The 13,491-nt window shown below is 39.4% G+C and overlaps 1 protein-coding gene across 3 annotated transcripts in view; it reads left to right on the forward strand.

Annotated features, from left to right (window-relative positions):
- Positions 1 to 11,283, forward strand: part of HAO1 (hydroxyacid oxidase 1) — a 52,998-nt gene extending 41,715 nt beyond the window's left edge. For all 3 annotated transcript variants that reach the window (XM_037521082.2, XM_037521083.2, XM_037521084.2), the window contains exons 6-8: positions 7,798 to 7,956; positions 8,167 to 8,236; positions 10,408 to 11,283. In XM_037521082.2, the coding sequence (XP_037376979.1) occupies positions 7,798 to 7,956; positions 8,167 to 8,236; positions 10,408 to 10,478 (300 nt within the window). In that variant the 3' untranslated portion in view covers positions 10,479 to 11,283. The remainder of the gene's footprint in view (positions 1 to 7,797; positions 7,957 to 8,166; positions 8,237 to 10,407) is intronic.
- Positions 11,284 to 13,491: the final 2,208 nt, after the last annotated feature.

Genomic DNA, 13,491 nt, shown 5'->3' on the forward strand with positions numbered 1-13,491 from the left:
AAAGACTGGAACTTTCCATTGAGGTAGGGGTTGAAAATTCTAGAGAGAGAGTAAATGGGTGAATGGGGGAAGGAGATAGATATCCTATGGTTCAGGTGAAGAGAATTAGGTGAGGTGACGAGATCACACTAATTGAGTCATGTATTAACTACCTTGGTTGCACATTGAAATCACCTTAGGAACTTCAAAGATACCTAATGCCCAGATGCTCCCTAAAGCAATTATCAGAAACTCTGGGCATGGGGGTAGGGAGGATACCAGAGGAACTATAATAGTGTTTCTTTTAAGCTAATGAGGATATCCCAACATGCATCTATGGTTTTTATTTGCTGTAAGCACAGTATTAGGCAAGACAGAATCTGGTTTCTAGAAACAAAAGTAAACAAAACTGGTCAGGAAGGTATGGGACAGTTAAAACTGAAAAAGAGCAGTTAGTCCCAAGAGACCCAAGAGCAAGAGCCAAGAAAACCAACAGAGACATTGGGGCAGATTTTAAGATTAAGGTCAAAAGTCATGGAGATAGAGACATATCTTCAGGTGGATTTCATGGGATTTGTGTTCCAGAATATACCAGGAGCTGTAAATGGAGTGGGGTGGTTGTTGGAAAGTTATCTTATACACTGTCCACTTTTTCCTCTGTTGGACCCTGTTTTTAGAGATGTGAGGAGAAATGTGAAATGGAAAAGAGTAAGATATGTTTGGGGTATTCCAAGCAACTCATTTTGTTTGCAGTGTCTGATGGAAGTAGGGGAGACCCTGGAAATCTGCCTTCCTGCACTGATATGGGAGCAGGCTCTTAATGTATTATGAGTCACTGGATATGCAAAAGTCAAGCCTTAATTTAGCAGTAGTGATTCTTATAAATTGGATTTTGTCATGACAAGGAGGCAGGAAGTTAGGTGGCCTGAATAATAGCTGAGAAGAGAAAGAGGGGCCTCAACTACCATGGGGTAGAGGGAATTAGTTTCCTTTTCAAATCTTAGCTTCCTCATCTTTTAATTTGGCTCGTGTCTTTTAAACGGTAATAGTCTAGGGTCCTCCCTGGTGACACAGGGGTTAACCTCTCAGTGCTATAAAGCTATCGCCAGCCACTATGGCCTAAGTTTGATCCCTGGCCAGGGAGCTAACCCACTGTAGGGTAAGGAAAAATGTCAGGCTTTTCTGCCCTCCCGCCATCAGGATAGATGATGGATCCTTGCGGTCCTGAATGCATGCCTGATGGCGGACACCTGGAATAGGGTGTGGGTATAGGTAGATGGCATTCACCTGGGCTGAGACTGGGATTTTTAAGGGCGGCGTCATGGGAATGCCAGTAGAAGCCAAAAGAGAAGCCAAGAGAAGCCTAGAGAGAAGCAGAAGCCTAGAGAAGAGAAGCCGAGAGAAGCAGAGAGAGAAGCAGAAGCCTAGAGAAGAGAAGCAGAGAGAACGCCAGAGAGAGCCCAGATAGAGTGAGGATTTTCTGGGAGCTGGGAGGCCTGCCAGCCCCCCAGCACCCCTGCCTGCCATATACCTGGTAATCCCAATAAAAACCTGCAAAACCACTGAGGACTCTGACTCCTCCTTTACCTGGTCTGCTGGATCCTAGAAAACCTGCACTGTGGCCTGTCCTGCCTTTACACCCACATAGTGCAATAAACCTCTTCTATCTTGCCTGCTGCTCCCCTTAGCAGTGTATTTCAGTATATCCACCTGTTCTGCTCCCCACTCTGTCTCTGTGAATCCTCTCACTGCCCCCCGCACCTCTGGCCTACACCCCAGTTCTTGTATGCATAAATAAAAAATAAATCTTTAAAAAACTTTAGTAGTCTGGATTCTGATTATCATAGGATAAGTTAGACTCATGTAATAAAACTAAAACATATATAAGTATAAATGTTTATGCACACAAAATAATGTTGTGCTTTCCAGAACACCATCTCTGAAGTGACTCATCATTTACATTTTTTCCTTTTTATCAATGCTGTTCAATTATAGTTATTATATGGCTGGCTTTAATTGGAATGACTAAATTTATTCAAATAATTGGAAGTAGAGTAGAACAAATATTTAGTCAAGTTATAGCAAGTTATTGTTTTGTTGAACCAGCAGGTTGATTTAAGTAAACCATAGACCAGTTGTGTAGGTTTTAGGGCAGAGTGAATGGCTTCGAGGGACTACTGGGTATACATACTACAGCTCATAGTTTTTCCTAAAACACTAATGGTAGGAACGAATCAAATAAGTTTGCTTTGCTTGAATTTACACAGTCAAGAATTTAAATCATAAAACTGGAAGTTTTCAACTCTTTCCTATTCAGTTTTACTTATAGAGACACATCTTTTTAGGGAGTATTAACTGTTGCCTGCAGGTAAATGAAGGTGGAGAATGAAGCCTTCCTCTGGGCAGTAAGAAGTAGGTTATAGCTCAAAGTTTCTTTAGAGATTTATGTCTCTCTTGTGTATGAAGACATAGACTTAGTGTGTGGGCCAAATTAAGTTTGTTTTCTAAAAATAAAATCTAAATCCACTGAAATCAAATCTAACCAGAGTTTAAGGGAAAAATATCTAAATGGTGTGGTTTATTTCCTTCTGGCTGAGGGGATATGGAAAGTTATCTAAAAGGGCTTTTTGAGTTGTGGTCTCGGAGCCTGTTTTTTTTTTTTTTTTTCCCCCTTTCAAGACTCTCCCTTCTCTGTGCAAGAGAGGGGATGCCTACTTGAGTTTTGCTTCATACTTTAGAGCAGATTTAAGACCCATGATGATGAGAGAAATGTGAGAAAAGATTCCATTTATGAACATGTTTTTCCCTCAGTGTGTGGGTTTTGAGGTGAGTGCTAAAAGGCTTGAAGGCGATGGTGATATAAAGCTTTTCAGTAGGTGTACCGAATAACTGCCACCCTGCAGATTATGTGACGTCATAAGTCAGAGTCAAAGAGGTAGAATGATGTCACCGGAAGAGTACTGAAATGGAGTCTAGTGTCTTGGCTTCTATTCCTGGTCCAACCTTGTCTAAGAATTAGAGCTAAGTGATAAAGTCATTCAAACTTTCAAGCTGAGACTCTTCATAGTGTTGTGTTGGTTTCGAAAAGAAAGCTATAGACTTTCTGCATTTCTGTTTCTCATGGGGCTCCGGGTACCTATCCCTGGGAGTCCGTCCTTGACAGGAGTTTGACTTCAGTTCATCTTAATTCCATACTACTGAGATCCACTGCCAGATCTCTACTATCCCCAAAAGGAGTTAAAATTAAGTTCATGTCAAGGTCCTTACCTCCTAGGTAAGATGTGACAACAGGGTTCTTGAATTAAAGAACAATATGGCAATCAAATTAATTTTCAAAATCTGTAGTACTGAAACATCTCACACTGGTATCTAAAAATGGATTTCCTGGAGTCTGAAATTTAGGGACATTTTTTTTGGTCAATTTTTTTCTTATACTAACTGGGCCCAAACTATCTTAAGTTTAAAGATAGGACATTCTTTTCTAGTGAAAATTCTCAATTGCAAAGAATTTTCATAAACTTAGTATTGGGTTCTTAAGTCAAGTGTTTCCTAAATTGAGTCCTCGGGTACATTTTGTGAGATCGAGAGATTTTATTTTTGCTTTAAAAAGGGATCCATCCTATTCTACCTTTGAAAAACACTTGATTTTGCTGTATAACAAACCACTTTAAAAGTTGCTGCAGAGGGCCTCCCCGGTGGCATAGCGGTTGAGCGCTGGGCTGTGAAGCTGCCCACAGCCTCTGCAGCACCGGTTTGATCCCCAGCCGCCGGCTAGATCCCCGGCCGCTGGCAAGGGTCCCACATGGCACACAGACCTCTCCTGCCGTGCCTGCTGCTCCCCTCAGCAGTGTATTTCAGTAAGTCTGCCTGCTTTGTTCTCCCCTCTGGCTCTGGTGAATTCTCTCACCCTCCCGCACTTCTGACTGTACCCAGTGCTTGTATAAATAAATAAATAAATCTTTAAAAAAAAAGTTGCTGCTGAAATTCAGTAGCTATTTATACTCATTTCAAATATTTCTTGGTTCTCAATGTGGGCTGAGATCTACTGGTCATTTTTCTCTGGTTTTTCTCATATGCTGTGTGGTCACTTGGGTCTAGTAGGGCAGGCTGTTGTAGTAGGACCTAGCAGGCATGGCTCTGCATTGTCCCACATCTAGCACTTTGGGTGGTCAGGGGTTCATGAGGAAGGTTTCCTAGAGAGTAAGAGCAAATATACAAAGCCTCTTGAGATGGAGGCTTACAGTCAGCACACTGTTACTTCTCGCACATTCTGTTGGTGACAGCAAGTCACGATGCTAGTACAGATTCAAGGGGTTGGGGAAGTAGAATATTCCAGCCCCATGTCTCCTACATGATGGGAGTAGCTAAACTGTCATAGTACAAGGAAATGAAGATAAAACAATAGAGATTATTGCAACTGTTTTTGTAATTGCAAACAATCAGCCAAATCTGTACAGACCAGTGATTTTCAAAGTATACTTAGTGGAACATCGTCACCTTCCATCCCTATCCCAGGCCTGCCTGGTGAAGTGTGATGGGTTGGGTTAGGTAGAGTCAGGGAAGGATTTGGGGGCAGTGGCCTGACTTTTATCTTCTTCATTTTTATAAAAGCTCTGGTTTTATCTGTTCTTCTTCTTCTTCTTTCTCCTTCTCCTTCTCCTTCTCCTTCTCCTTCTCCTTCTCCTTCTCCTTCTCCTTCTCCTTCTCCTTCTTCTTCTTCTTCTTCTCTTCTCCTTCTCCTTCTCCTTCTCCTTCTCCTTCTCCTTCTCCTTCTCCTTCTCCTTCTCCTTCTCCTTCTCCTTCTCCTTCTCCTTCTCCTTCTCCTTCTCCTTCTCCTTCTCCTTCTCCTTCTCCTTCTCCTTCTTCTTCTTCTTCTTCTTCTTCTTCTTCTTCTTCTTCTTCTTCTTCTTCTTCTTCTTCTTCTTCTTCTTCTTCTTCTGCTGCTGCTGCTGCTGCTTCTTCTTCTGCTGCTTCTTCTTCTGCTTCTGCTTCTTCTGCTTCTGCTTCTTCTCCTTCTCTTTCTCCTTCTTCTCCTCCTCCCCCTCCTCCCCCTCCTCCCCCTCCTACCCCTCCTTCCCCTTCTTCTTCTTCTTCTTCTTTTTTATGTTCAACTGATTTGGTTTAAAAGCTTTAAATAGTTTCATGTCCAAAATGCCAGCAATAAAGAGTCAAACAATGGATGCTATAGGATGGTAGAGAGATGAGAAATCCCTGGAAGTGGTCATTTTGGGGCCAAAGAGCATCTTGGATGGGATGGGAACAAGGCAGGGATGGACAAGAGGAGTCTTTTTTGTGAATCCAATACCTGTGGGATTCTCCTCATGTCTGTGTAGGATTCTTTTGATCCATGCCCTGCACCATCTGGCATAATGACTTCACGTCACATCCTCAATAAGGTGATGAATCCATGAATGAATGAGCAATAGTAAATTGGATTCCTGCCATATTTTCCTGTAGAATAGCTCCACTGGAGTTAAACTCACAATTAGTTATCTACAGAACCACTAAGGCAAGGAAAGCTGAAATGAATGGTCTCTTAGATGTGTGGCTCGCAGAAAGGAAGGAAACTTAACAGTCATAAAATAGTGTATTTGTCTACTGTATTTATTTATAAAATCTCCTCTGTTTAGAATTATTCTGGGTAACATATCCAGTAAAACTGCTGCTACAGAAAGAAAAAGAAAAGGATAGATAAAAATGCTCAGCAATGACTAGAACATGCTTATCCATAGGCAAATGAAACACCAATCTGGGTTCTATCTTATAACCCAGGATTCATATTTTAAGTATCCTTATTAGTTTACTTTTAAGCCAGGTTGGGCACTGGAAATAATCTAAACAGACTTGATTTGCGTGACTTTGAAAATGTGTATTGAACCCAAGCTAGTTAATATTTTTCTTTGGTTCTGATTTCAAATGGGGAAATATGCTTAATTATACCTTGCATCATCATTTGGAAATTGTAGCATTTATATGTTGATGTAACTTGCCTGTTTGTAAAAGGAGGACTATGTATAGGTAAAGGGACATATGTAAGTAGATCCAAAGCATGTTTGGCAAGGCAGAAAAGCCAAAAGGAAAAGGGGAAAATCACATTACCTGCCAAACATTTAGGGGTTGCATGCCAAGTGTTGCCTTCACTTCCTTCAAATCTGTAGCTGGGTTTGGCCTTCAGCTTTTAACATAAAACTCTATTTAAGATTAGCCTCTAAAATTTTAAGAAATAAGTGGAGAAGCCTTTAAGCATTTTTAGTATAATTATTTCTAGAAAAACTGCATTCACATGAATGGTAGCTTCTTCAATATGCATTTTAAATAGGGATTGGATTTAATTTTATATCTAAATATTTGGGGATGAATGCAGGCAATTTCTACAGATTTTGAAATACAGGTAACCGGAGATTATTTCCATTTTCAAGTTAAAAGACATCAAAAGTAGCCCACTGTTTCTATTATTAGCTATTAACTGTATTGGCTATTAGCCAGTGGTGCTATCTATTGACACAAATATATATTCCAAAACCCAGTGATATAAATCAACATTCATTTATTCCCATGAAGATTTATGTCATCTGGAGGTGATCTATATGTGGTAGAAGTTAGGTGGCTATGCCCCAAGTTTAAGGTCCAGTGGGACTTGATGGGGCCGACTCTGCTTCTTTAATATTCTGAGGCCCCATAGGGGAAGGGGAAACATTACTCAACAGACGATCCTCTCCTAGCAAATGGCACAGGTGCAAGACAAAGTTGAAACACATGAGATTTTTTAAGGTCTGCACCCAGAAATGGCATTGTGCTACCTCTGCTTATATATTATTGGCTAGAGAAGGTTGAAAGTCCCAGGCAATGTCAATGAGTAAGCAAGTATACCCTGTTTCTTTAAGCAGGAAACACTGTAAAATTTCCTTTAGTGGTGGACTCAAAGTAGTGTGAAAAATCAGGAACAATATTGCAATTCACCGCATCAACTTCTATGGGATTCCTGTATTCCGAAGTGCTAATTTAAGCCCATTATCAATTGTCAATCAAGACCAGAGTCTTCATGGCACATGTGGTTATATTCCTTTAAAAGCAAGAAAGATATTTTCATGGAGAGATCGCTAATATATGTCTGGATGCAGAGTATGTCCACCAAGGAAATTAGAGACTAAGGTTTCATCACCAACTGTGTTTGCATTTTTTTTTTTTTTTTGTGGGACCCTCGCCAGTGGCCGGGGAATGAACTGGCGCTGCAGAGGCTGCGGGCAGCCTTGCAGCCCGGTGCTCAACCGCTGCGCTACCAGGGGAGGCCCTGTGTTTGCATTTTTATGCCACACTGCATCCACTATTAACTGAGTGCAAATTTTGACAACTGATTTTCAATGAATAATATTCAGAATAATTTACATGAACAAGTTACTTCATTTCTTTGTATGTATACAAAATATTTGTATTTATACAAAAATATACAATTTATATTTATACAAAATATTTGTATTTATACAAAAATATACAATTTAGACAAAATATTTGTATTTATGCAAAATAGTTAAGAGGTTATGTTTTAAAATTGTGTTTATATATTTAAAAGTCATTATCAGTAAATTTAAATATCCAAAACAGAAAAATATCCTGGACTTTGAAAGAAAATTAAGCTGCTCAATTCCCAATTTAGTGGATTTTTAGTTACTAACATTTGCACCTTTTTCTTTACTCATGATTCCAAACCTACTTTCAGTTTTTTTGCAAAGTTCTACTCAATGCTTAGTGTCTGTGGAAGTCCAATTATGAAACAATTCAGTATACTAATGGCACATTATTGATCTTTTCTCTCTACAGATTGATGCTTTGCCAGAAATTGTGGAGGCTGTGGAAGGGAAGGTGGAAGTCTTCCTGGATGGGGGTGTGCGGAGAGGCACTGATGTTCTGAAAGCTCTGGCATTGGGAGCTAAGGCTGTGTTTGTGGGGAGACCAGTCATTTGGGGCCTAGCTTCCCAGGTAATTTGCTAAATACACACACACACACACACACACACACACACACACACACCCTACACACATATATAAAATAGAATGAATAATTTGCTAAATACACAAACACACACACACACCACACATATATAAAACAGGATTATTGGAAACTGAAATCAACACATGAAACAGATCAAAGTGACTTACCCAAAACATCTATATCTTTTACTTGCTTAGGGAGAGAAAGGTGTTCAAGATGTGCTTGAGATACTAAAGGAAGAATTCCGGTTGGCCATGGCTCTGAGTGGTAAGACTTGAAGACTTGTCATTAGCATTCACAACTTTCTTTTTTTCTACTGATCTTTGATCTTTGAGTCAGGCTCCTTGATGGAGATAAGTGAATTTGAGGGGAGGAGCATGGATCATTTGAGGTGAAATTAATATTGAATTTGGCTCCATATTTATAGCTCTAGTGCAGAGCACTCTGTGAATGAAAAACTCTACAATGTGCATGTCTGTGGCAGTAACTTAACCTCCATCTTTGTCAGGTTTTTTTTAGGCACATTTTAATAGGAGTGTCTTACAGGTAAAATCTACATCATCTTTGTCCTTGTCTCGTATATCATAAACACACAAATCTAACAACCAGTCAATGCTTCCACTTGAATACCTAAGTAGAATCTCATACTCTACCTGCCCAGAACTAAACTGCTATCTTTTCCCATTAAACCCAGTCCATCTGTAGATCCTCTAATCTCAGTTCATGTTAATACCCTTTTTTCAGCTGCTCAGATCATTGACTCATTGACTTCTTTTCTCCCATACCCTCACTTCCACTGGGGCTCGAGCTTTAAAATATAATCAAGAGCCTCCCTGGTGGTGCAAGGGGTTAAGACACAACCTATGAAGCTATCCGCAGCCACTGCAGCATGAGTTTGATCCCTGGCCAGGGAGCTACCCTCATGGCACAACAGACCTCTCCTGACTCACCCTCTGCTCCCTTCAGCTGAGTGTTTCAGTCAATCTGCCTGTTCTGTTCCCCACTCTGTCTCTGGTGAATCCTCTCACCCCCTGCACCATTGGCCTGTACCCCAGCTCTTATATGCATAAACAAATAAATATTAAAAAAATAAAATATAATCAATATTTGACCTCATTTACCACCTCCACCACCACCACCTTGGCAGGCCCATCATTAGCTCTCTTCATCTTGTATAGTACGATCACATTCCTGTGTATCCTCATCTCTTCTCTTGGGTATAGTGATCTGCTGGTCCATCTCCCCTCCTGTCTACACTGACCGCAGTAGTCAGAATGGTTCTTTAGATGTTAATCCAGATCATGTCACTCTTCCAAAAAGAACCCTCTAGTGACTCTTGGTTTTCTCAAGTGCTTACAATCGTCTATAATGCATCAAGTGGTTTGATCCCTGTCATCTCTCTGGTCTCAGATCCTACTTATGTCACCCTTCCTTCCTTATTCTGCCCAGGCAACATTTGCCTCCTTGCTGTTTCTTGAGTATGTCAGACATGTTTCAGCATTAGGGCTTTTGCACGGGCTCTTCCTTCTGCTTGAAATATTTTCCCTGTATGTCTACCAGATTAATTCCTTCACATTCTTCAATTCTTCACTTATGTTGTACTTTGTGAAAGAGCCCCTTCAGACCATCCTATTGAAAATGGCAACTCATTCTTCACCCAACCACTCAACTTCCAGTTTTCCTTCGTTGTTATTGTTTGATTCTTTTTCCATAGCCCCTATCACTTTCCATAGATCACCTACCATATCATTTACTTTTTAAAATCACATGCATTTTTTTTGTCTTTTTTTTTTTCTCTAGAATGTAAGAAGCACGAGGCAGGGATTTTTATCTATTGTTTTCACTGCAAGTATTCCCACTGCCTGGCATACAGTAAAAATTTGTGGAATGAATGAATAAAATAATAAATAAGCACAATTATTGCTAGTGACTTTCAAATTTGACTTAGAATGGGCCTCTAGATGTGAAGAATGACCATGAGTTAAATATCCACTCCCCCACATTTGAAGGCGACAAGGGTTTTCTATTCTGTGATCCATGTCACCCATATTGTCCCACAGAGAGAATTCTTGAGATCACTGGCTGCTGCACTGAGTCTGCTGGACACACCATCATGGAGAAAAATGCCATTCTGTGAATCCTTGCTATGCATTTTAATTTACTACAGACATATCCTAAAAGAGAACTTTCAGCCACTGACTCTCTATTAAATGTGGCAGAAAGAATATACTCTTTGTGTTAATAAAAATATGTGCCAGTCATTTTGTGTTAAGGACTGTTTAGGTAATAAAAATGGTCTCATGCCACATAAGATTTGGCAAGCCTACCTTGAATCATAAACCTTACATTTGTCAAGTTTTACATTCCTTGGGAAAACGATTACCTGCCTGATTATTATTGCATTCATTTCATATTAAATGTATGCATTATTTTTTCAGGGTGCCAGAATGTGAAAGTCATCGACAAGACATTGGTGAGGAAAAATCCTTTGGCTGTTTCCAAGATCTGACAGTGCACAATATTTTCCCATCTGTATTATTTTTTTCAGCATGTTTTACTTGACAAAGAGACACTGTGCAGAGGGTGACCACAGTCTGTAATTCCCCACTTTGATACAAAGGGTGTCGTTCTTCTCCAACAAAATAGCAATCCCTTTTAGTTCATTGCTTTTGACTTTTCAATGGGTGTCCTAGGAACCTTTTAGAAAGAAATGGACTTGCATCCTGAAAATATATTAACTGTTAAAAAGAAAACATTGAAAATGTGTTTAGACAACGTCATCCCCTGGCAAGCTAAAGTGCTGAAAAACAAAAGGTATCCTTTGGTAAAATTGGAGGTAGCTAACGCTGAGGTAAGAAGATAATGATCTCACTTTATTAACCTGCATTGTGTTTAGACGTCCTTCAAACAGTGTTCTTAATTTGTAAACTCTGGTTCATAAGATTGGACATGCCTGGTAAGACAGGGGATTTGGATTCATAACACTGAGAAGGGAGCGCTTGATGGATTTGGGATAACTTGGTGGTAATTTTGATTTTTCTAGATATATTTTAGCATCCTGAGCTAGGCTACATCTTTGTAGATTTCTGTTCATGTTTTTAGTATTGGAATGGATCTGAGTATTTTATGATTATATATTGCTTCTTAATCAGAAAGAAATAAAGCATTTTTGAAAATAATATGGTCCATTTGTGGCAACACGAAATACAATTATTTTAATCTCTAATTACCTTCCTATTTCCCTTACGCATACCCCATTATCTTATATCACCCAATTATATTTTCTTTTGCTTCTTTCCCATTTACAGTCATATGCAGGACCAGCTACCTAATTTGTGAAGACCATACCAGATGAAAACATGCACCCATTTTTGAAAAAGAATGTAAAAGCTCTTTTTCTTTCTATTACAGTTTTTCTCTTAACCTGTCAAGGTGTCTTTTGTTTGCTACTTAATGTCATATATCCCTGGGTGTGCGCATGCTCATAAGGCAAGCATGGACCCTCACAGCGCTCTGTGACCTGCCCTGATACTTCTGTGCCATTGCCCAGGACCCTGCCTGGGGTAGAGGGTGGCATCATCATTGGTCAGATGAGTGAGTCAGTGGCCAGAGACTGTTAGGGCAGGGGGAGGAGAGATGGCAGAGTATGGGACAATGTGATTCTAGGTTTTAGATCCCCAGTACACTTTCCTTTGTCTCATTGTTGTTTACTTATAAAACACTAACTCAAAGATGAAATGGAGAAGCATTACAAGCCAACAATAACAAAGCATAAAATCCAAGTGTGAGACCCCCTCACTGGGTGTGGAGTCCTTTGCAGCTGTGCTGGTTGCATCTCTCAAAACCCTGGCCACATGACTTTTATTTTTTATTTTATTTTTAAAAGATTTATTTATTTTTATACAAGAGTCAGGGTATAGGCCAGAGGTGCAGGAGGGTGAGAGGATTCACCAGAGACTTTTAGATGTATTCCCAAGCAGGCATTTGACAGAGTATGGTAGCCAACACAATTTATAAATTGATTTTCACCATCTCCCTGGTTGTTAAGCCACTGTGAAGTATTGAATGAAATAGTTGAGAGAATCACTACCTTAAAATATGGTGGCTAAATTATTTTTTATCATTTCAGTATACTCAGATCCCTTCTTTCTCTCCTTTCCCTCACTTCCACATTTCTTCCTTCTCTCTCTCTCAACTCCTCTTTTTCTTCTTCTAAGTACTAGGGTATTCCTAAATACTATGAAGGACATAAACATAATTCTTTCTGAAATTTTATTTAGAAATGATAAAGAATTATGTAATCTGATAAAAAAAATGACATTACCCCTTAGTTTTTTTCTCCAAATACAAACAGGAAAACTTACTGTCATATCACATAACTCATTTATACTTTTTCAATTAATTTTAATCAATCACCAGATATATTATAGTTACTTCTTTCATTACCCCCACTGATTCAGGAATACCTTTGTGGTATTTCTGCATTATGGTATGTGGTTGGATGGTGGCTTGCTAAACCCTTGGTAACTTCCCCCGGCAAAGGGAGATCCATGCATGGTTTTTTAAGTAAAAATCTTGCAAGTTATGAGGGAATGGGGGTTGGTAGTCTTACTTTGTGCATTTCTAGATGATTTAATGACTCTCAGAGGCATGCTACCTCCTTGAATGTAGATTCCATTTTCAGAGTCGAAATATGATGAAAATTTAATGATGTGTATTGTTTCTATAATCAGAAAGGTATAAAGTTGATGTTACTCTTTTTTGAAAAACGCTTCTGAGATAATATTAAAAAAACTGAAATAAATTTTAATATTTAAAATCTAAATATTAAAAGCTACCAGATGACTAAGCCAGGAATAAGGTATGTTGATGGCACTTTGAGGCACTTTGAGGCAGTAATTCACTTTTTTGTTCCTGCATTTATGGAACTATGTCAAGGGAAGACTTATAGAGACTGGATAGTTTAACATGAGTGAGTCTGCCTTCCTGTGTGTTACTAATGTGTGTTGTCCTCTCAAGTAGTGATTTTCAAACTAAAGCACGCACCATATTTACTCAAAGGACTTTTTAACACAGCTTGCTGGGCCTCACTCTCATAGATTCTGATTCAACAGGCATGAGTGGTGAAGGGTGGCGCCAGAAAAACTGCATTTCTAACATACTCCCAGGTGAGTTTGATATTGCTTGTCTGGGCATCTGCTTTGTGAACCAAAGGTCTAGTCTATAGCAAGGAGTGTCAAGTGGGATTTGACAAACAAATTTACATGGGACATGCCCCATGTGCAAAGGCCAACTTGTTTTGGGTCAATTGATTTTTTTTTTGTTGTTGATTTTATTTCCCATTGAGGTATAGAATGATTGTAGTGAGATATGTGAAGTTTTCTTTTTATTAATTTTTTTAAGATTTATTTATTTATGCATACAAGAGCTGGGGGACAGGTCAGAGATGTGGGGGTGAGAGGATTCACCAGACACAGAGTGGGGAACAGAACAGGCAGACTGACTGAAACACACTGCTGAGG

This window comes from Talpa occidentalis, unplaced genomic scaffold (genome assembly GCF_014898055.3).
Source record: "Talpa occidentalis isolate TD23 unplaced genomic scaffold, MPIMG_talOcc4v2.1 talOcc4.10, whole genome shotgun sequence".
NCBI lineage: Eukaryota > Metazoa > Chordata > Mammalia > Eulipotyphla > Talpidae > Talpa > Talpa occidentalis.